The 24,054-nt window shown below is 38.3% G+C and overlaps 1 protein-coding gene across 2 annotated transcripts in view; it reads right to left on the reverse strand.

Moving 5' to 3' along the window:
- IMPG2 (interphotoreceptor matrix proteoglycan 2) overlaps window positions 1–24,054 on the reverse strand; it is a 137,341-nt gene that overhangs the window by 109,838 nt on the left and 3,449 nt on the right. For both annotated transcript variants that reach the window (XM_078352234.1, XM_078352235.1), the window contains one exon: window positions 12,687–12,853. In XM_078352234.1, coding sequence (XP_078208360.1) covers window positions 12,687–12,853 — 167 coding nt within the window. The remainder of the gene's footprint in view (window positions 1–12,686; window positions 12,854–24,054) is intronic.

A 24,054-nucleotide genomic window follows, 5' to 3' on the forward strand; every position in this document is an offset into this window, starting at 1 on the left:
ATTTGCTGCCTTCCTCCCCTTCACCTATATCTGGCATTTCTCCCCATGCTATCTCTCCCCAACTCCCCACCCCCCACTGTGCCTCCCTTATTCCCCCCAACAGACCCCAGTATGTAGTGCTCCCCTCCCTGTGTCCATGTGTTCTCATTGTTCAACACCCGCCTATGAGTGAGAACACGCAGTATTTCATTTTCTGTTCTTGTGTCAGTTTGCTGAGAATGATTTTCTCCAGGTTCATTCATGTCCATACAAAGGACACGAACTCATCATTTTTTATTGCTGCATAAAAAATTTTAAAGTAACTCTCATCCTAGAACAATATAAACGTGGATAAAATAATTGATAAATTTGTTTCTACAGAATTCAGACAAAAAAGACATATATCAATAATTGGATTATCTCCAGGGGCATTCTAAAGCAAATTACCTGCAAGTTTCCCCTAAATTAGAAGTGTTATTTTGAGATCAATATGATAGAAGGAACAGTGACTTGGAATCAGGAGACCTAGTTTCCAGTTCTAGTTTCCCCTCCTCAGCTATATAGGAAAATCCCAAAATCTCTCTGGTGCCAGGCCTCAATTTTCTCATTGGTAAAACAGAGACTATTACTCTAAATGCCTCTCACTGCATTTATAAAAGACTCACTGCTCTTTTTGCTCTACAGACTCCCCAGAACAATCTCAGCCACTCTCATGGTTTCAATTACAGGCATACCTCAGATATATTTCAGGTTTTGTTCCAGACCAAATAGAAGCTCAATAAAGCAAATATCCCAATAAAGCAAGTCATGTATTTTTTGGCTTCCTAGTATATATAAAAGTTATGTTTACTGTAGTCTATTAAAAGTACAATAATATCACGTCTAGAAAAGGTATGTACCTTAATTTTAAAATACTTTATTGCTAAAAAAAAAATGCTAACAATTAACTGAGCCTTCAGCAAGTCATCATCTTTCTGCTTCTGGAGGGTGTTGCCTCCAAGGTGATGGCTGCTGACCAATCAGAGCGATGGCTGCTGATGATTGACGTGACTGTGGCAATTTCATAAAATAAGACAACAATGAATTTTGCCACATCAATTAATTTTTTTTCTTTCACAAAAGATTCCCCTGTTGTATATAATGTTATTGATAAAATTTTATCTACTGTAAAACTTAACATTGGAGTCAATTCTCTCAAATCCTGCCACTTCTTTATCAACTGAGTTCATGTTTGTTGATAAAGTTTATCAACTTCATGGATATTTATTGTCATTTCAACAGTGCTCACAGCATCTTTGCCAGAAGTAGATTCCATTGGAAGAAACAACTTTCTTTGCTCATTTATAAGAAGAAATTTCTCATTCATTCAAGTATTATTGTGAGATTGTAGCAATTGAGTCTCATCTTCAGGCTGTACTTCTAAGCCTCGTTCTCCTGCTATTTCTACCACATCTGTAGTTACTTCCCCTCCAGGTCATCCAGGAGAGTTGGAAGCAATGTCTTCCAAATCCCTATTAATGTTGGCATGTTGACCTCTCCTACTGAGATACAAATGTTGTGAGTGCCATCTAGATGGTGAATCCTTTCCGGAAGATTTTCAGTTTACTTTGCCCAGATCCATCAGAGAAATCACTATCTATGGCAGCTGTATAAAATGGATTTCTAAAAATCACAGCACTTAAAAATTGAAATGATTCCTTAATCCATGGGCTGTAGAATAAATATTGCATTGGCAGGCACGAATACAACATTCATCTTCTTATACATCCCATCAGAGCTCGGGTGGCTACAGGCATTGTCCATGAGCAGTAATATTTTGAAAAAAATTAATTTCCTGAGCAGTGGCTTTCAAAGGTGGGTTTTAAAAGGGTCAGTCGACCATGCTGTAAACAGATGTGATACACTCAGATTTTTTGTTCCATTTACAGAGCATAGAGTAGATTTAGCATATTTCTTAAGGGTCCTAGGATTTTTGGCATGGTAATAAGCATTGCCTTCCAATTTAAGTCACTAGCTGCATTATCCCCTAACAAGAAATTCAGCATGTCCTTCATTGAGGCCAGGCCAGGTATTGACTTCTCTCTAGGTATCGAAGTCCTAGACAGCATCTTCATCCAATAGAAAGCTGTTTGATCTTTATAAAAAATCTGTGTTCCATGAAGCCACTTTCCTAAATTAGCTAGCTCTTGTTGGTAACCTGCTACAGCTTCTGCATCAGCGCTTGCTTATATCATGAAGACAGCTGCTCTTCTTTTTTTTTTTTTTTTTTGAGACAGAGTTTCACTCTTGTTACCCAGGCTGGAGTGCAATGGCGCGATCTCGGCTCACCGCAATCTCCGCCTCCTGGGCTCAGGCAATTCTCCTGCCTCAGCCTCCTGAGTAGCTGGGATTACAGGCACGCGCCACCATGCCCAGCTAATTTTTTGCATTTTTTTTTTTTTTTTTTTTAGTAGAGACAGGGTTTCACCATGTTGACCAGGATGGTCTCGATCTCTTGACCTCATGATCCACCCGCCTCGGCCTCACAAAGTGCTGGGATTACAGGCATGAGCCACCGCGCCTGGCGATAGCTGCTCTTCTTAACCTCATAAACCAACCTCTACCGTCTTCCAGCTATTCTTTTGAAGCTTCCTCGCCTCCCTCAGCCTTCACAGAATTGAAAAGAGTAGGGCCTTGCTCTGGACTCAGCTTTCCTTAAGGGAATGTTGTGGCTGGTTTGATCTTCTACTCCAACCGTTCAAACTTTCTCCATATCAGCAAGAAAGCTGTTTTGCTTTCTTATCACGTATGTCCTCACTAGAATAGCACATTTTATTTCTTTTCTTTTCTTTTTTTTTACTTTGAGTTCTGGAATACAAGTGTAGAATGTGTAGGTTTGTTACATAGGTATACATGTGCCATAGGGGTTTGCTGCACCTATCAACCCATCATCTAGGTTTTAAGCCCCGATGCATTAGCTATTTGTCCTAATGTTATCCCTCCCCTCATCCCACAACCCCTGACTGGCCCTAGTTTGTCCTGTTCCCATTCCTGTGTCCATGTGTTTTCATTTTTCAACTCCCACTTATGAATGAGAACATGCGGTGTTTGGTTTTCTGTTCCTGTGTTAGTTTGCTGAGGATGATGGCTTCCAGCTTCATCCATGTCCCTGCAAAGGACATGATCTCATTCCTTTTTATGATTGCATAGTATTCCACGGTGTATATGTGCCACATTTTCTTTATCTGGTCTATCATTGATGGGCATTTGGATTGGTTCCATGTCCTTGCTATTATAAATAGTGCTTCAATAAAAATACATGTGCATGTGTCCTTATAGTAGAATAATTTATATCCTTTGGTTATATACCCAATAATGAGATTGCTGGGTCAAATGGTATTTCTGGTTCTAGATCCTTGAGGAATTGCCACACTGTGTTCCACAATAGTTGAACAAATTTACATTCCCATTAACAGTGTAAAAGGATTTCTATTTCTCAAGAGCCTTGCCGGTATGTTTCTTGACTTTTTAATAATCGCCATTCTGGCTGGGTGAAATGGTATCTCAACGTGGTTTCAATTTGCATTTCTCTAATGACCAGTGATGATGTGCATTTTTTCATGTTTGTTGGCCACATAAATGTTTTCTTTTGAGAAATGCTGTTATATACTTGCCTGGTTTTTGACAGGGTTGTTTTTTTCTTGTAAATTTAAATTCCTTGTAGATTCTAGATATTAGACCTTTTTCAGATGGGTATATTGCAAAATTTTCTCCCATTCTGTAGGTTGCCTGTTCACTCTGATGATAGTTTCTTTTGCTGTGCAGAAGTTCTTTAGTTTAATTAGATCCCACTTGTCAATTCTGACTTCTGTTGCAATTGCTTTTGGCATTTTCATCATGAAGTCTTTGCCCACGCTTATGTCCTGAATGGTATTGCCTAGGTTTTCTTCTAGGGTTTTTATGCTTTGGGGTTTTACCTTTAAGTCTTTATCTTGAGTTAATTTTTATAGAAGGTGTAAGGAAGGGGTCTAGTTTCAGTTTTTTGCACATGGCTAGCCAGTTTTCCCAACACCATTTATTAAATAGGGAATCCTTTCCCCGTTGCTTGTTTTTGTCAGGTTTGTTGAGGATCAGATGGTTGTAGATGTGTGGTGTTATTTCTGAGGTATCTGTTCTGTTCCATTGGTCTCCATATCCGTTTTGGCACCAGTATCATGTTGTTTTGGTTATTGCAGCCTTATAGTATAGTTTGAAGTCAGGTAGCGACGCCTCCAGCTTTCTTCTTTTTGCTTAGGAGTCTCTTGGCTATACGGGCTCTTTTTCGGTTCCATATAAAATTCAAAGTCGTTTTTTCTGTGAAGAATGTCCATGGAAATAGCATTGAGTCTACAAATTACTTTTGGTAGTCTGGCCATTTTTACAATATTGATTCTTCCTATTCATAAGGATGGATTTTTTTTATTTGTTTTATTTGTTGGTGTCCTCTCTTATTTCCTGGAGCAAGGGTTTGTAGTTCTCCTTGAAGAGGTCCTTCACATCCCTTGTTAGCTGTATTTCTAGGTATTTTATTCTTTTTGTAGCAATTGTGAATGGGAGTTCACTAATGATGTGGCTCTCCTCTTCTCCATAATTGGAATATAGGAATGCTTGTGTATTTTGCACATTGATTTTGTACCCTGAGACTTTGCTGAAGTTGCTTATCAGCTTAAGGAGTTTTGGAGCTGTGATGATGGGGCTTTCTAAATATACGATCATATTGTCTGAAAACAGTCAATTTGACTTCCTCTTTTTCTGCTTGAATACCCTTTATTTCTTCCCCTTGCCTGATTGTCCTGGCCAGAAATTCCAATACTATATTGAATAGCAATGGTGAGAGAGGGCATCCTTGTCTTGTGCCAATTTTCAAAGAGAATGCTTCCAGCTTTTGTCCATTCAGTATAATATGGGCTGTGGGTTTGTCATAAATAGCACTTATTATTTTGAGATATGTTCCATGAATACCTAGTTTGTTGAGAGTTTTTAACATGAAGTGCTGTTGAATTTTCTCAAAGGCCTTTTCTGCATCTATTGAGATGATCGTGTCATTTAGGTCACTGATTCTGTTTATGTGATGGATTATGTTTATTGATTTCCGTGTGCTGAACCAGCCTTGCATCCCAGGGATGAAGCCAACTTGATTGTACTGGATAAGCTTTCTCTTTGTTTTGTGTCTCTGCCAGGTTTCGGTATCAGGATGATGCTTTTCTCCTAAAATGAGTTAGGGAGGAGTCCCTCCTTTTCAATTGTTTGGAATAGTTTCAGAAGGAATGGGACCAGCTCCTCTTTGTACCTCTGGTAGAATTCAGCTGTGAATCCGTCTGGGCCTGGGTTGTTTTGTTTTGTTTTTTGTTTCTCTGGTTGGTAGGCTATTGATTACTGCCCCAATTTCAGCACTCGTTGTTGGTCTATTCAGGGATTCTGAATCTATTCAGGACTTCTTCCTGGTTTAGTCTTGGGAGAGTGTATGTGTCCAGGAATTTATCTATTTCTTCTAGATTTTCTAGTTTATTTGCACAGAGGCATTTATAGTATTCTCTGATGATAGTTTGTATTTCTGTGGGGTCAGTGGTGATAACCCCTTGATTATTTTTTATTGTTTGCATTTGATTCTTCTCTCATTTCTTCTTTATTAGTATAGCTAGCAACCGATCTATTTTTTTTTTTTTTTTTTTTTTTTTTTTTTTTTTTTCAGAAAACCAGCTCCTGGATTCATCTATTATTTTTGGAGAATTTTTCATGTCTCTGCCTCCTTCAGTTCTGCTCTGATCTTAGTTATTTCTTGTCTTCTGCTAGCTTTTCATTAGCTTCCACTTGCCTCTCTGGCTCTTTTAATTTTTTTTTTTTTTTTTTTTTTTGAGACAGAGTTTTGCTCTTGTTACCCAGGCTGGAGTGCAATGGTGCGATCTCGGCTCACCGCAACCTCCGCCTCCTGGGTTCAGGCAATTCTCCTGCCTCAGCCTCCTGAGTAGCTGGGATTACAGGCACGTGCCACCATGCCCAGCTAATTTTTTGTATTTTTAGTAGAGACGGGGTTTCACCATGTTGACCAGGATGGTCTCGATCTCTTGACCTCATGATCCACCCACCTCGGCCTCCCGAATTGCTGGGATTACAGGCGTGAGCCACCGCGCCCGGCCTGGCTCTTTTAATTTTGATGGTAGTATGTCAATTTGGGATCTTTCCAGCTTTCTGATGTGGGTATTTAATGCTGTAAATATATCTCTTAACACTGATTTAGCTGTGTCCCAGAGTTTCATTGTTTCTCTGTTCTCATTGGTTTCAAAGAACTTCTTGATTTCTTCCTTAATTTCATTATTTACCCAGGAGTCATTCAGGAGCAGGTTGTTCAATTTCCATGTAACTGTGTGGTTTTGAATGAGTTTTTAATCCTGAGTTCTAATTGGATTGCACTGTGGGTGTGAGACTGTTATGATTTCAGTTATTTTGCATTTGCTGAGGAATGCTTTACTTCAGTTATGTGGTCAATTTTAGAATAAGTGCCATGGAGCACTGAGAAGAATGTGAATTCTGTTGATTTGGGGTGGAGAGTTCTGCAGATAACTATTAGGTCCACTTGATCCAGAGCTGAGCTCAAGTCCTAAATGTCCTTGTTACTTTTCTGCCTTGTTGATCTGTCTAATATTGACAGTGGGGAGTTAAAGTCTCCCACTATTATTGTGTGGAAGTCTAAGTCTCTTTGTAGGTAACTAAAAACTTATTTTATGAATCAGGGTGCTCCTGTACTAGGTGCATATATATTTAGGATAGTTAGCTCTTCTTTTTGAATTGGTCCCTTTACTATGATATAATGCCCTTCTTTGTATTTGTCTTTTTTGATCTTTGTTGGTTTAAAGTCTGTTTTGTCAAGGACTAGGATTAGGATTGTAACCCCTTCTTTTTTTTTTCTTTCCATTTGCTTGGTGAGTTTTCCTTCATCCCTTTATTTTGAGCCTATGTGTATCTTTGCATGTCAGATGGGTCTCCTGAATGCAGCACACCAGTGGGTCTTGATTCTTTATCCAATCTGCCAGTCTGTATCTTTTTACTAGGGCACTTTGCCCATTTACATTTAAGGCTAATATTGTTATGTGTGAATTTGATCATATCAACATGATGCTAGCTGGTTGTTTTGCACACTACTTGATGCAGTTTCTTCATAGTGTCATTGGTCTTTATATTTTGGTGTGTTTTTGCAGTGGCTCATACCAGTTTTTCCTTTCCATATTTAATGCTTCCTTCAGGAGCTCTTGCAAAGCAGGCCAGATGGTGATGAAATACCTGAGCATTTGCTTGTCTGGAAAGAATTTTATTTCTCCTTCACTTATAAAGCTTAGTTTGGGTGAATATGAAATTCTGGGTTGAAAATTCTTTTCTTTAAGAATGTTGAGTATTGACACCCTGCCTCTCTTCGGGCTTGTAGGGTTTCTGCTGAGAGGTTCACTGTTAGTCTGATGGGCTTCTCCCCCGTTGGTGACCCTGCCTTTTTCTCTGGCTGCCCCTAACATTTCTTTCCTTCATTTCAACCTTGGAGAATCTAATGATTATGTGTCTTGGGGTTAATCTTCTCATGCAGTCTCTTAGTGGAGTTCTCTGTATTTCTTGAATTTGCACATTAGCCTGTCTTGCTAAGTCAGGGAAGTTCTCCTGGATAATATCCTGGAGTATGTTTTCCAAGTTGGTTCTATTTTCGCTGTCTTCTTCAGGTACTCCACTCAATCATAAGTTCGGTCTTTTTACATAGTCCCATATTTCTCAGAGGTTCTGTTTGTTCCTTTTCATTGTTTTTTCTAATCTCATCTGCATGCCTTATTTCAGCATGATGGCCTTCAAACTCTGATATACTTGCTTCCCCTTGGTCAATTCAGCTATTGATAATCGTGTATTCTTCATGAAGTTTTCATGCTGTGTTTTTGAGTTCCAGCAGCTCATTTATGTTCCTCTCTCAACTTGTTATTAGAGTTAGCAACCTCTGTAACCTTTTATCAAGGTTCTTAGCTTGTTTGCATTGGGTTAAAACATGCTCCTTTAGCTCAGCAGTGTGTGTTATCACCCACCTCTGAAACCTACTTCTGTCCATTCCTTCATCTTGTCCTCCATCCGGTTCTGCACCCTTGCTGGTGAGCACTGCAATCATTTGGAGGAGAAGAGGCACCACTATGGACTTCTGCATTTTCAACCTTTTTTGTTGATTCTTTCTCATCTTCATGAGTTTGTCTAGTATCAATCCTTGAGGCTGCTGACCCTTGGATGGGGTTTTTCTGGGGACATTTTTGTTATTGATGCTGTTGCAATTGTTTTCTGTTTGTTTGCTTTTTTTTAATGGTCAGGTCCCTTTTCTGTAGGGCTGCTGTGTTTCACTGGGGGTTCACTTCAGGCCCTGTTTATCTGGTTCACCCCATGCCTGGAGATCTCACTTGGGGAGGCTGGAGAGCAGCAAAGATGGGTGCCTGTTCTTTCCTCTGTGATCTCTGACCTCAAGGGGCACCAACCTGATGCCAGCAGAAATGCTCCTACGTTGGCTGAGAACCCCTGTTGGAGAGTCTCAACCAGATGGGTGGTATAGGGAACAGGACTCATTCAAGAAAGCACTTTGATTGTCCCTTGGTGAAGGGAGTGTGCTTCACTGGAGAGACACCCACTCATCTGGGCTGCCCGGATTCCCAGGAGGGAAGGCTAAGTCTACTGGTCCCTGGAGACTGTGACCACCCCTCCCCCTAGGGGCTCAGGCCCAGGGAGATTAGAGCTTCTGGCTGGAGTTGTTGGAGTTCCTGCAGGGAGGCCCTGCCCAATGAGGAGGGACGTGTCAAGGTCCGGCCTGAAGAGGCCCTCTGTCCTCAGTCTGCCACAGCCAGTGTGTTGGGTTTTGGGCGATACCTCTTGGGACCAAGCTGTTCAGCCTCTGTGGAGCCAGCAGGGGAAAGGCGTGGCCTGGGGCTGCCGAGATGGCTTTCACCCCTCCCTGACCCTGGAAGCTGAGTGTATTAGGCAGCTATCAGACCAAGTGTTGGCTGTTGCCCCTCCCACAAGGAGCTCAAACCTCTTAGACAGCAGGCAGCTGCAGCTGCGGTGCTGGTTGCCCCTCTGCCCCTGGGAGCTCAGCAGGCTTAAGCAGATTCTAGCTTAGTGGCCGTTGAAAAACTGCACAGCTCTGTGGTTGGGACCCCAGGCCCCAGTGGCGTGGGCTCACGCTATAATCTTCTGATCCTTGGGTTGCACAGTTCCATGGAAAAAGCACATTTTCCCAAGCTGGGTAGCATGCTCACTCGCTGCCTCCCTTGGCTGGGGACCATCACACCACACTGCTCTTCTTTCCTCTGGGTGGGCCAAGCCAGCCACCTAGTCAGTTCTGATGACCAAAGCCTGGTACGTCAGCTGCCAGTGCAGGATGCACACGCGGTTATGGCTCTTTTGGACGGGAGCCACTGATTGCGTTTGCTTCTAGTCTGCCATCACGGCCCCTCCCCCACTTTTACTTTCCTTCAAGAACTTTTCATTTTCATTTACAGCTTGGCCAAGTGTTTGGTGCAAGAGACCTAGCTTAAGGCCTGTCTCAGCGTTTAATATACTTTCTTTACTAGGCTTAACCATTTCTAACTTCTGATTTAAAATGAGAGACATGCTATTCTTTTTTTTCACTTGAACACTTAGAGGCCATTGCAGGGTTGTTAACTGGGCTGATCTCAATATTGTGTGTCTCAGGGAATAGGGGGACCTGAGGAGATGGAAAGAGACCAAGGAACAGTCAGTTGGTGGAGCAGTTGAAACACAAACAACATTTATCAACTGAGCTTGTCATCTTACATGGGCATTGTTCATGGCACTCCAAAACAATCAACATGTAATTGTCATTGTAATAATCAAAGGTCACTGATCACAGATCACATAAGAGATGAAGAAAATAACTTTTAAATGTTTGAAATATTTTGCGAATTACCAAAATGTGAGACAGAGACACAGTGCGAGCACATGCTATTGGAAAAATGGCGCAAACAGACATGCTTGACACAGGGTTGTCATAAACCTTTGATTTGTAAACAATGCGGTATCTGTGAAGCACTATAAAAGGCAGTACAATAAAACGAGGTATGCCTGCACTAACTCCAGGATGGTGACTCCTATAGCCACACTGACATCTCAAACCCCTATCCTTGCTTCATACGTAAACATCAATGTGAATTGCTTTAATATCAAGCAATTCACATTGCACACAGGTGGTTCAAATAAACACATCGAAAGTGAACTCATTCTCCCTGCCACATCTACAAAGCTGCTTCTCTGCCCCAGTTCTTGGTCTTAGTTACCCAAGCTAAAAACTGGAAGGCTTCCTGGGCCATTCTTCACCCTGTCTCAACCCATCAGAGTCCTACTAATCTTGTTCCTATTTACATCTCTCAAGTTCCCTTTGTCTATTTCACGGTCTCGGTCTCGTTGGGATCTTTATCCTCTTTCTCCTGGAGTACTGAAGCCACACCCTACCTTGTCTCTCTGCTCCAGTTTTACCTCCTGTAATCCATCCTATGCCACGTAGAAACCATAACGACCTTTCTAAAATTCAAAACTGCCAAATCAGCTCCTGCAACTCACCTACCTACAACCCTTCCATGGTTTCCTGTGATCTACAGAGTTAAATCCAAGCTTGCTAAGTTATCCACATTTTTAGTCTGATCTCCTATCATTCCCAGACATATTGGGATATTGGCCCAGGTCATTCCCTACAAACACTTGGCTCATGCTGGCCTTTCTGCCTATCCAGGCAACACATCATTCCCTTCATCTGTCCTTCTATTAAATAATTATTGGAAGTATAGTTTCTATGACTTCAGATCTAAATTTACTCAAAGTTCCACTTGTAAGAGATACATTCCAAGATAACATCAGAAGATTGTGCTCTTATGGTAATACTAACCCATCATATATATTTACTACGCTAACGGCTGATCATATATTATGGACACAATGAAGATAGGCAATGCAGTTATAAGTCTAAGTATGTATACATGCAAATATGTCTATATATTTTCCATTAAATAGCTATCCCATGTTAGTCACTACAGTTCGTAAAATTGGGAATGATTGAGAAGGGAGGCCCACTGGTGTGAAGAAAGGAACATGGATTTTAGAAAAGAGAACTGGATTTGGATTTAAGCTCCATCACATCTGGTTTTATGTTATAGAATAAAGAATGTAATAATTTTATGTCCCTATCTGTAAAAATGGGGACATTACCACCTGCTTATAAGGTTGCTATTATAACACCTAATAATTTATTAATGAGTTTAATACATGACATGGTACATGGTAGATATTGAAAAAATAGTAGCTGTTATCATAGTTAGTAATACTGAGCAGTTAAAAACGTGACAGGCAAAAAACACGCGCAGTAACTTTGATTAAAATATGCAGTGCCATGATTAAAAGTTGCCAAATTTATCTTTCGTCCACCTACATTTATCAAACCATGCTTCTCTCCCCAACTTCCCCCATTTAATGAGATCATGCCTCTCTTGGGCTAAATGTTAAAAGAAAATAACTTAATTCTTCTATTATAAATAAAATCCAAAAATAGAATAGGATTATATATTTTATTACCTTTATGATATACTAATCTAATTTGATTAGACACAAAATAGCCCAGTTATTCAGTCAATAATTACTTCCTCAGTCTTTGTAAGGTATATAATACTTAGAACCAGTATTTAAAATAATCTTCATAAAATTTATGGTGGCAAGTAAAAAAAGACAATGTGGTTATTGCTTATATACTCATTTAAACAAATATCTATTGCATATTTACTACCTTCCAGGAATGCAAAAATGAACAAACGAATGACATAATCCTTGCCTTTTGACTCACAGAAATTAGTCACATATACAACTAATAATCATAAAATATAAAAAGTGCAGTATTAAAAATGAATAAATAATTGGGGGAGCTCAAAGAATTATGGTAACTAAATCTCTAAGCTGGGGGTTGGTTCCTTGCAAGGGAGGTTACATATGGGACATGGAGGAACTGAATAAATGGACAGGGAGATATACAGAATAACAGACAGCATGAACAATTTGCCACATATGTCTGGAGAGTTTCACTTTCCTGCCATGAATATATATGTGCTACAAGAAAAGGGAAAAGTGCTACAAAAAGGTAATTTGTCTTTATGTATGTTTATTTATCCTTTGCTAAGAGTAAACCAATGTCTAAAACAAGGAAAACAAGTAAGCACACTCATTATTAGAATCATACCTATGCCTTACCAAACATTTATTCAAATGAACTATGTCCTCTATCTTAATTAGAGTCATTGCTATGCATTCTGAGTCAATAACATGTAAAACTCTGGCAAAAATGTTTGATTCTCACAGATTTATATTCTTAGCCTAAACCTTTGCTGAATATTATTTCCAAATATTTGCATCTATTAACAAGGCTGAGGCTCTTATCTGAGTCAATAATGTCTTCTTTTTCTTTTTATGGACAGAATAACATGAAAATATTAATAATGTATATTATAGAGGCCAGAGCTAGGAATAGAAGACTAGGCCACGCCCTAGGGCAGCTTACTCACATAGCCCAAGCCAACAAAATAGTAATAGAGGCATTTGCCACTTGCTTTTTCTTACTTATGGCCTTAGCTTTGTGGATGCCCTTACAATAGTCCAGGAATTCCTTCCTTTGTTTTGACACTTACCTTCATGATTAAGCTTCTATGTTCCACAGACTCACTAAAATTTGTGCCCATTTCAAATATACTTGTGATTCCATCCTCACACAAATTCATCCAGTAACGATATTCCTCACGTCCAGGAAGTCGATCCCAAAAAGTCCTGAAGGCTTCCCAGACAGCTTCCTGACACACTAGAAAATAGAGAGGTGTTTTTATAAAAAGCTAACATGCTCTGGGGTTCTCACAATGATCACAGACTGATTCATACAGATTCCCTGAGACACTCGAGTGTCCTTTCTGGAGGGACATAGGAATGATTCTCAGCCAAAGGCCATCTGTATGTATGTCCAGTTTAAACTTTTCATTTCCAAAGATATTTATATTTCCCATTCCTTTCTCTTGCAAAGCGAATTGATTCATCTCTTCATAAGCTGGAGTTTCTCCCCCATCTCTTAAAAAAAAATCCATGTTTATACTTTACAAAAGTGGAGCTGATATTGAGTATCCGGCATTTAATCCAGAGTTTTTCTAATGGATACTGTGATTTTCAGTTTCCTTAATGTTCACAGATATTCTAAAGCCACAACTTCAAAAACTAGCTTCTTTGCTTTTCAGGATCACTGGGGAAGGAGACACTGACATTTGCGAATGGCCTGGAGCTTTTTGGCTAAATGCTATGACATAACTGTATTGCATCTACTTGCTCAAAAAGTCATCACATATTTCCGATTAAAAAAAAAAAGTTTTTGAAATTTTCCTCAAAGCTTAAAGGAAGCAGAAAGTACTACATAAAATCAGGTAGAAGATATCACCCTGAAATTATCACTCTCAAACTACTATATTTCATATCTGAAAGCAGAAAATAGTAATTACTCTTTTTTATACATAAAAAACTTATGCCCACACAAAAACCTGCATACAAGTATTTAAAGTTGCTTTTTTCATAATTGCCAAAACTTGGGGGTTATGAAGATGTCCTTCAATAGTTGAAATCTAAAATATTATTCTCTAAAATATTATTCAGTGATGGATCTAAAATATTATTTAGTGATAAAAAGAAATGAACTTTGAAGCCATAAAAGACATGGAGAAAACTTTAATGCACATTGCTAAGTAGAGGAAGCCAATCTGAAATGACTGCATACTGGCGATTCCAATATTGTTCTGGAAAAGGCAAAACTATGGAGACAGTAAAAAGATCAGTGGTTTCCAGTGGTTGGGGGAGGGAGGGATGAATAGGAGGAGCACAGCAGATTTTTAGGGCAGTGGAAGTACTCCATATGACACTATGATGAGGATACATGTTGTTATACATTTGTCAAAACCCATAGAATGTACAACACAAAGAGTGAACCCTAATGTTAACTATGAACTTCAGTTAATAATAATGTGTCAATATTGGCACATAAATTGCAACACATATATCACAATCATATAACATGGTAATAAAAGGGAAAAGTATTGAATGAGTTGAGGAAATATATGGTAACTCTCTGAACATGCTGTTCAATTTTTCTGTAAATCTAAAACTGCTCTAAGAAATATAGCCTATTAATTTAATTTATAAATATATATACATACACACATACATATGACTTTCAAAATGATATTCAGGAGAAATATATTGCTGTATTAAAAGAAAAACTAATCAATTTATTTGCTAAGTTATTCCAAAGCATCAAATCTGAAAGCCTGCTAAAAAGGATGTCTGCGCATTTTGTATAGTACTGAATGTACTGCTGTCCTGTAACCACTCCAGAGGTGCAGGACACTGTAGGTAATTGATAGATCAGGATGAAGGGGAAAGGAGGAGAGTGGTAAGACAGAAAGTTAGATTTAACAGAGATCAAAAAAACTATTTTTTATAGCAAGAAGATTGAATGCACATCAGGCAGTATATTGAAGTGGAACTTCTGGACTCACAGAGTCAGAAGATCTAAGTTCCAGCTCTAGCTTTACTGTATATGTGTTTGATAACCATGGGTAACTTATCTAACTATCCAAAGCTTCAATGGACTCATCTGTCTTTTTTAACAGCACAAATAATTACAGCCTTATTAATCTTATCTGTGAAAGTACTTTACAAATTGCAAAGTGCTGCATAAATATCATATATTATCATGTCCAATTCTGATTGTCCAACAGTTATTTGATGGAAGAAGATAGTCTAAGCCAAAACAATTCTTAAGCTTTAACAGATTTTCAGAGAAATGCAAATTACAGTATCCACACACAAACCAGAATGACTGAAATTTTTTAACATGGACAACACCAAAATTTGGCAAAAATGCAGAGTGACCAGAAGCCTCATATTTGGTAGGAATGTAAATTAGTACAACCACTTTGAAAATAAATGTTAATTGTTTCTTATATAACAAAATATACACCAAACCTATTGTATTGGTCCATTCTCATACTGCTACGAAGTAATACCTAAGACTGGGTAATTTATAAAGGAAATAGATTTAATTGCCTCAGTTCCACATGGGTAAGGAGGCCTCAGGAAACTTACAATAATGGTGGAAGAGAAGCAAACACATCCTTCTTCACATGGCAGCAGGAAAGGAAAGTGTTGAGTGAAGTGGGGGAAAGCCCCTTATAAAGCCACCAGATCTCGTGAGAACTTGCTCACTATCACCAGAACACCATGGGGGAACCATTCCCATGATCTAATCATCTCCCACAAGGTCCTGCTTCCAACACATGGGGATTACAATTCGGATTAAAATTCAAGATGAGATTTTGGGTGGAGATACAAGCAAACCATATCATTCTGCCCTGATCCCTCCCAAATCTCATATACTCATATTTCAAAACACAATCATGCCCTTCCAACAGTCTTCAAAAGTCTTAACTCATTCCAGCATTAACCTAAAAGTCCAAGTCCAAAGTCTCATCTGAGACAAGGCAAGTACCTTCCACCTATGAGCCTGTAAAATCAAAAGCAAGTTAGTTACTTTCTAGATACAATGAGGGTATAGGCTTTGGGTAAATACACCTATTCCAAATGGGAGAAATTGGCCAAAAAAGTCAAATGTTAAAGCTCCAAAATGATCTCTTTGACTCCATGTCTCACATCCATGTCACACTGATATAAGAGGTTGACTCCCACAGTCTTGGGCAGCTCCACCCTATGGCATTGCAGGGTACAGCCTGCCTCCTAGCTGCCATCACAGCGTCACATTAAGTATCTATGGCTTTTCCAGGTACATGGTGCAAGGTGTTGGTGGATCTATCATTCTGGGATCTAGAGGACAGTGGCCCTATTCTCATAGATCCACTAGTCAGTGCCCCAGTGAGGACTCTCTGTGGGGGTTCCAACCCCACATTTCCCTTCCACACTGCTCTAGCAGATGTTCCCCATGAGGGCTCCACCTCTGCACAGAACTTCTGCCTGGATACCCAGGCATTTCCCTACATCCTCTGAAATTTAGGTAAAGGTTCCTGTACCTCAATTATTGACTTCTGTGCACCTGCAGGCCCAACACCACATGTAAGTCACCAAGGCCTGGGGCTTGCATCCTCTCAAGCAACAGCCTGAGCATTATGTTGGCCCATTTTAGCCATGGCTGAGATGCAGTGCACCAAGTCCAGAGACTGCATAAAGCAGCAAGGCTCTGGGCCTGGCCATTTTTTTCCTTCTAGGCCTCCAGGGCTGTTATGAGAGGAGCTGCCATGAAGACCTCTGGCATGCCCTGAAGACATTTTCTCCATTGTCTTGGTGATTAATGTTTGGATCCTCATTACTTATGTAAGTTTCTGCAACCAGCTTGAATTTCTTATCAGAAAATGGGTTTCTTTTCTATTGCATTGTCAGGCTGCAAATTTTCTGAAGTTTTATGCTGTGCTTCCCTCTTAAACATAAATTTCAATTCCAAGCCATATCTTTGTGACTGCATAAAACTGAATGCTTTCAACAGCACCCAAGTAACATGTTGAATGCTTTGCTGCTTAGAAATTTCTTCCACCAGATACCCTAGATCATCTCTCTCAAGTTCAAAATTCCACAGATTTCTAGGGCAGGGGCAATATGCCACCAGTGTCTTTGCTAAGACATAGTGAGTCACCATTATTACAGTTCCACAAGATCCTCATCTCCATCTGTGACCTCAGCCTGGACTTCATTGTCTGTATCACTATCAGCATTTTGGTCAAAGCCATTCATCCAGTATCTAGGAAGTTCTGAACTTTCCCACATCTTCCTATCTTCCTCTGAATCCTCCAAACTGTTCCAACCTCTGCCTGTTACCCAGTTCTGATGTTGCTTCCACATTTTTGGGTATCTTTATAGCAATGCCCTACTACTTGGTACCAATTTTCTGTATTAGTCCATTCTCACACTGCTGTGAAGAAATACCCAAGACTGAAGAATTTATAAAGGAAAGAGATTTAATTGATTCACAGTTTTGTATGGCTAGGGAGGCCTCAGGAAATTTAAAAACCTGGTGGAAGGGGGAGCAAACATGTCCTTCTTCACATGGCATCAGGAGAGAAAAGTGCTGAATGAAGTGGGGGAAAAGCCCCTTATAAAGCCACAGATCTTGTAAGAACTCACTCAGTATCATGAAAACAGAATGGGGGAACCATCCGCATGATCTAATTACCTCTCATGAGGTCCCACCCCCAACATGTGGGGATTACAACTGAAGGTGAGATTTTGGGTGGGGACACAGCCAAACTATACCACCTATGACCCAGAAATTTCCTCTTAGGTATTCCTTTAAGACATCTGTAAGCATATATCCACAGAAAGACTTATGTTCAATGCCAGAGCATCTTTATTCATAATAACTTACAAATGAAAACCACCCAAGTATCCATCAATAGAAAAATAAACAAATGGCCATATAATGAAATCATAAGGAAATTACTATTTCATGCAACAACATAGATGAATCACAAGGGGCTGAGTGAATGAAGCATTATACAAAAAAGCACATACTATTCTATTTATATAAAGTCCTAGGAAATTGAAAATAATCTATGAGTTTCAAAAATGATTTAAGGAGTGGCTGTATACTAGAATGGTAAGTATTTGGGAGGGGATATAAGAGAACTTTCTGGGATGATAATATCCTAAAACTTGAGAGAACTTTGGGTTAATATATAATAGTCAAAAGTCATCAAGTGCTACACATAAGATTTATGCATTTTACTCTATAAATTTCACCTTTTAGAAAGTAAACAAATATTGAGCTCTAGTTAATGATACTCATACAGAAATATCTAGGGGGAGTTGTATTGATGTCTTCAACTTACAAAATACAACTAAAAAATAAGATGTTTAGTCCAGGCATGATGGCTCCTACCTGTAATCCTAGCACATTAGGAGGCCAAAGTAGGCAAATCACTTGAGCTCAGGACTTTGAGATCAGCTTGGGCAACAATATCTTATCTCTACAAACATTACAAAAATTTAGCTGGTCATGGTGGCACATGCCTGTAGTTCCAGCTACTCAGAAAACTGAGGTGAGAGGATCATCTAAACCCAGGGAGATCGAATGTGCAGTGAGGTGTAATCATACCACTGCACTCAGCCTGGGTGAAAAAATGAGGCCCTAACTCAAAAAAAATACATAAATAAAAAGAAAAAAAGAAAAGGTGTTTAGAGAGACAGATATATAATAAAGCAAATATAACAAAATGTTAACTGTAGAACTATGTTGTGAGAAAATGGGTGTTTATATTAGTCTTTCACTTTTCTGTTTAAAATTTTTTCATAAAATCTTTGAAAAGCATTATTGTGTGCTGAAGAAATATAGTTGGAAGGAATATGGGTGAGCATCCAGAAGGGATATAAATCACCAGGTTTCATAGCAGACCTTCCCTTGACCTCTATTCCATCTTCACAGAGTGAAGCTGTCTCCTATAAATTATGCTTTGGACAATGTTTTCTTACCTCCTACAAAAAGCTCTCTCAGCAGTTCAATGCTTTGTCTAAAATACTCCATAAAAATTCATTCTTTTAAGTTATATTTAACCCTTTTATAGCTTATAGGCTATTAAAATGCAATACCAGAGTCCCATTTCCAGCATGAAGAGTGAGGAGCTACACAGATCCACTCCCCAGAGAAACCAGCAAAAATTATTTTGAAAATGATTATTTAAAAGCTCTGGAAATGGTCCTAGGGGCACATGACAAACAAAGAAGCATTTGCTCAGAAAAATCTACCATAACTAGGTTAAAAAAAGGAAAATCAGATTCTAACCAGGGTAATCAGGCAAGAAAAGGAAATAAAAGGCAGCCAAATTGGAAAAGAACTCTCTATTTGCAGGTGACATAAGCTTATATCTGGGAAAGCCTAAGGACTCCATTTTAAAACTAGTAGCCCTAATAAACAAGTTCAGCAGGGTTGCAAGATACAAAATTGATATATAAAAATCAGTTGTATGTCTGTGATACCAACGAACAATCCAAAAATGAACATAAGAAAACAAGTACATGTGCAAAAGACTCAAAAATAATAAAATATTTGGGAATAAACTTACGTCTCCCAAAATGCAAAACATACCCTGAAAACAAAAAATATTTTTAAAAATAAAGAGCTAAATAAATGGAAAATCTTCCCATACTTATAGACTGGAATATTGAACACTGTTGGATGTCATTATCTCCAAACTGATTTACACATTCAGTGCAGCCCTATCAGAATACACGCTGACTTCTTTGTAGAAACTGACCACCTCACTATAACATTTATGTGGACTTGCAAGGGACCTAGAATCGCCAAATAATTTTAAAAACAACAAAGGTGGTGAACGCATGCCTGATTTCAAAACTTACTACAAAGCACAGACTACAGAACTGGCATGTGAATAGACATATAAATCAATGGAATACAACTGAGAGTCCCGAAATAAATCATGTGTCATGGTCAAGCGGTTTTCAGCAAGAGAGCTAATATCACTCAATGGAAAACAATGGTCTTTTCAACAGATGGCGCTGGGACCACTCAAGTCATGTGCAAAAGAACAAATTTGGACCCTTACCTCATATCATATACAAAAAAAAAATTTACTCAAAATAGATGAAAGACTTAAATGTACATACCAAAACTATAAAACTCTTAGAAAGATATACAGGAATAAATCTGTATGACCTCAGGTTCAGCAATGGATTCGTAGTTATGACACCAAAGGCTCAAAAAATAGATAATTTGGACTTCGTCAAAATAAAAAATTTTGTGAATGAAAGATACCATCAAGAAAGTGAAAAACAACCCACAGAATGGGATAAAATATTTTCTTTTTTTGGTGAGGGGGAAAAATATTTTCAAATCATTTATCTGATAAGGGATTTATAGCCAGAATAAATAAATAACTTACAGCTCAATAAAGAGACAACATAATTTAAAAATGGGCAAAGATCTGAACAGACACTTTTCAAAAGAAGATATACAAATCAGCAATAAGCATAGGAAACGTTGAATGTCATTAATCATTAGGGAAATGTAAATCAAAATAACCGTGAGACAGCACTTCAAATCCATGAGAATGCTTATAATTAAAAAAAGAAAAACAGAAAACAGTGCTGCCAAAAATGTGAATAAATCAGAACCCTCATACACTGCTTGTGGGATATAACACAGTAGAGTTGCTTTGGAAATTAGTCTGGCAGTTCCCCATGTAGTTAAACATAAAGTTACTGTATGACCCAGAAATTCTACTCCTAAATATTTACCTAAGAGAAATGAAAACAACCCAAATGCTCATTGACTGACAAATTATATATATCCATACACGAGAATATTATTGAGCCATAAAAAGGCATAAAGTACTGATACATGCACAACATGGATATGAACTTTGAAAACAATATGCAAATTAAAAGAAACCAGTCACAATAGACCATATATTATATGATCTTATTTCATGATATATCCAGAATACACAATTCCACAGAGACAGAAAGTAGATTAGGAGTTACTTAAGCCTGGGAAGATGGGGAAGGGAGATAAAAGAATAAGAGGATGACAGCTAAAGGGTCTCATGTTTCTTTTTTAGGTGATAAAAATGTTTTGTTTTGTTTTTTTAATTGAGACAGAGTTTCGCTCTTGTTACGCAGGTTGGAGTGCAATGGGGCAATCTCGGCTCACCGCAACCTCCACCTCCTGGGTTCAGGCAATTCTCCTGCCTCAGCCTCCTGAGTAGCTGGGATTACAGGCACGCGCCACCGTGCCCAGCTAATTTCTTGTATTTTTAGTAGAGACGGGGTTTCACCATGTTGACCAGGATGGTCTCGATCTCTTGACCTCGTGATCCTCACGCCTCGGCCTCCCAAAGTGGGATTACAGGCGTGAGCCACCGTGACGATAAAAATGTTCTTAAACTGACTGCGGTAATTTAGTATATCTGTGAATATACTAAAAAGCCACTGAATTTTGTAAAATAAATGGGTAAATTGTATAATATATGAATTGCACCCCAATAAAAGCTGTAAAAAAATACAATTCCCTCTGGAAAGATTATGCATCCTTAATCCAATGGCTTTTCAATTGGGAGCCATCTGACAAGAAGTTTCAACTAACTAACTTGGAACAACAGGATTCAGAATGGTTACTTTTTCTGAAGCATTTGCATAGCTCAGAAAGGAGAAACCTAGATAGGACACTGTAGGCAAAAGAGAGAAGAACAAAATCAGCATGACCTCCAGGCAGAGGTCCCAAGGAAGGTAAAATTCCATCACAGACAAATACTGCAACTTCACCACCTGGCCTGTAACTAAGTTCAGAATTCTTATCCACGACAAATAAGGATATAGGCTTTAGTAACTTCCAAGGAAAGCTTTAGATAGCTAATCTACAAATGCCTCTCTTACTCCACCAAGCCCACCCACAAAGGCAGACACACGAACAATAGTAATAAAGTACATTGTACAATAACCTTTGATAAAAGCACATCATTGTGATAGGGACTAAAAGCCTGCCATTGTTTGCTGTTACTGTTGTTTAACGGCTGACACAGGTATTCTGGTGATGCTACTGTTCTGCTTCCTTACCCTGCACACATTCTCTTCACGGTATTAACAGTATATCATATTTTTACCATAAAGTAATTATATGTAAATAAGTATAAGAAAATGATTGCTTGTTTGTAGCATGCAAATTCAGAGTCAGGAACGATGATGATGCCAAACAACTACAGATTGTCCACATGGGTGCCTGAAATAGTGACAAGTTTGCTTTCTGATGGTTCCATGTACAAAAACTTATTTTGTGCACAAAATTATCAAAAACATTGTATAAAAATACTTCAGGCCGGGCGCGGTGGCTCAAGCCTGTAATCCCAGCACTTTGGGAGGCCAAGGCGGGTGGATCACGAGGTCAAGAGATCGAGACCATCCTGGTCAACATGGTGAAACCCCGTCTCTACCAAAAATTACAAAAAATTAGCTGGGCATGGTGGCGCGTGCCTGTAATCCCAGCTACTCAGGAGGCTGAGGCAGGAGAATTGCCTGAACCCAGGGGGCTGAGGTTGCGGTGAGCTGAGATTGCGCCATTGCACTCCAGACTGGGTCACAAGAGCAAAACTCCATCTCAAAAAAAAAAAAATACTTCAGATGTGTGTATAAGGTATATATGAAACATAAATGTTTCAGTCTCACTCTAAAGATACCTCATGTCTATGCAAATATTCACAAACCCAAGAAAATGTGAAATCCACAACACTTCTGGTCCCAAGCATTTTGGATGACAGATAGTCAACCTGTATTGTTAAGATGGCAATGCAATTCTCTCCTAACTGATTTACAGAATAAAACACAATCCCAATCAAAATCTCAGCAGCCTCTTGTAAAACTTGGTACACGAATTCTAATTTTTATATGGAATTATAAAAGACTGCATACCCAAACAAATTTGAAAACAGAACACAGTTGAAGAACTTATACTATCTGATTTAAAGATCTATGATAAAGCTTACAGTAAATAAGACTGTAAGGTATTGGCATAAAAATAGACAAATAAGTGGAACAGAATGAAGACTGCAGAAACAGATCCACCACATATAAAGACTGACACTCAACAAAGGTGCAAAGGCAAGACAGGTTAGTTATTTTTTTAAACAAATGGTATTGAAACAATTAGCTGTGCATATACAAAAATATTAACTTTGATTCATATGTCATAAACAAAAATTAAAGCAGATCACAGATCTAAACCTAGAACCTAAAAGCTGTAAAACTTCTATAGGAAAAGACTGAGAAAAAACTTTGTAATCTTAGATTAAGCAAACTTAGATCAAAAACTAAAAGGATGTTCCCCCAAAAAAAGCCTGATAAACTAGACTTTATTAAATGTCAAAACTTCCGCTCCTTAAAAGACATCATTAAGAAAATAGAAAAGGCAAGCTATATATTATGAGAAAAAATGTATGCAAAAGATATGTTTGACAAAGAACTTACATTTAGAACACGTTAAGAACGATTACAACTCAATAATAGACCAGCGACTCATTTTCTAATGGGCAAATATTCAAATAGACTCCTCACTAAAAAAGATCTATAAATGACAAATAATTATGTAAAAAAAAAGTGCTCAAAACTGTTAGTCATAAGTGGTTAAGTAAATACAAATTAAAACCAGAATAGTATACATCCACTAGAATGGCTAAAGTCAAAAAAGACCAACTATACCAAATGTTGCAAGGATGTCAAGAAAAGGGAATCCTACTACACTGCTGGTGACACGGTCATACTGGAAAACTTGACAACTTCTTAGAAAGTTAACATATTCCTATCACATGACCCAGATGTTCCACTATTACTACTCAGTAGCAATGAAAATCTGTTCACAGAAAAACTTGAACCCAAATGATCATAATTTCTTCCTTGTAATCAGTAATAACTAAAACCAACCCAAATATCCCTATATTATATTCATAATATATAATACTACCTAACAATACAAGCCAACAAACTACTGATACACAAAAAAAATGCATGAATTTCCAAATAATTACACTGAGTAAAAGAAACAAGACCAAAAAAGAGTATAAAGAGTATGTTCCATTTTTATATAAAAGTATAAAAAATGCAAACTAAATACATGGTGATAGAAAGCAGATTCATGGTTGCCTCAGTATCGGGGTAAGGAGAGCTAGTGAGGAAGGTGGGATTATGAACAGTCATAAGAAAATGTTTGAGAGTGATGGATAAGTTTATTAACTTAACTATAATGATGGTTTCAATGATATATTTGTCAAAACTAATGAAATGGTATACTTTAAATATATGCAGGCTATATTCCATTAAAATATACCTCAATAAAGCTATATTTTTAAAAGTCCAACAATATAATTTTTTTTAAAAAAAGAGAGGGGTGTCCAAGTATGCTATCTATTTAAGTTTACTAGGTTAAATATAGTTGCATCTTGCTTAGAAACACTTTTCAAA

This window comes from Callithrix jacchus, chromosome 15 (assembly GCF_049354715.1).
Source record: "Callithrix jacchus isolate 240 chromosome 15, calJac240_pri, whole genome shotgun sequence".
NCBI classification, from domain to species: domain Eukaryota; kingdom Metazoa; phylum Chordata; class Mammalia; order Primates; family Cebidae; genus Callithrix; species Callithrix jacchus.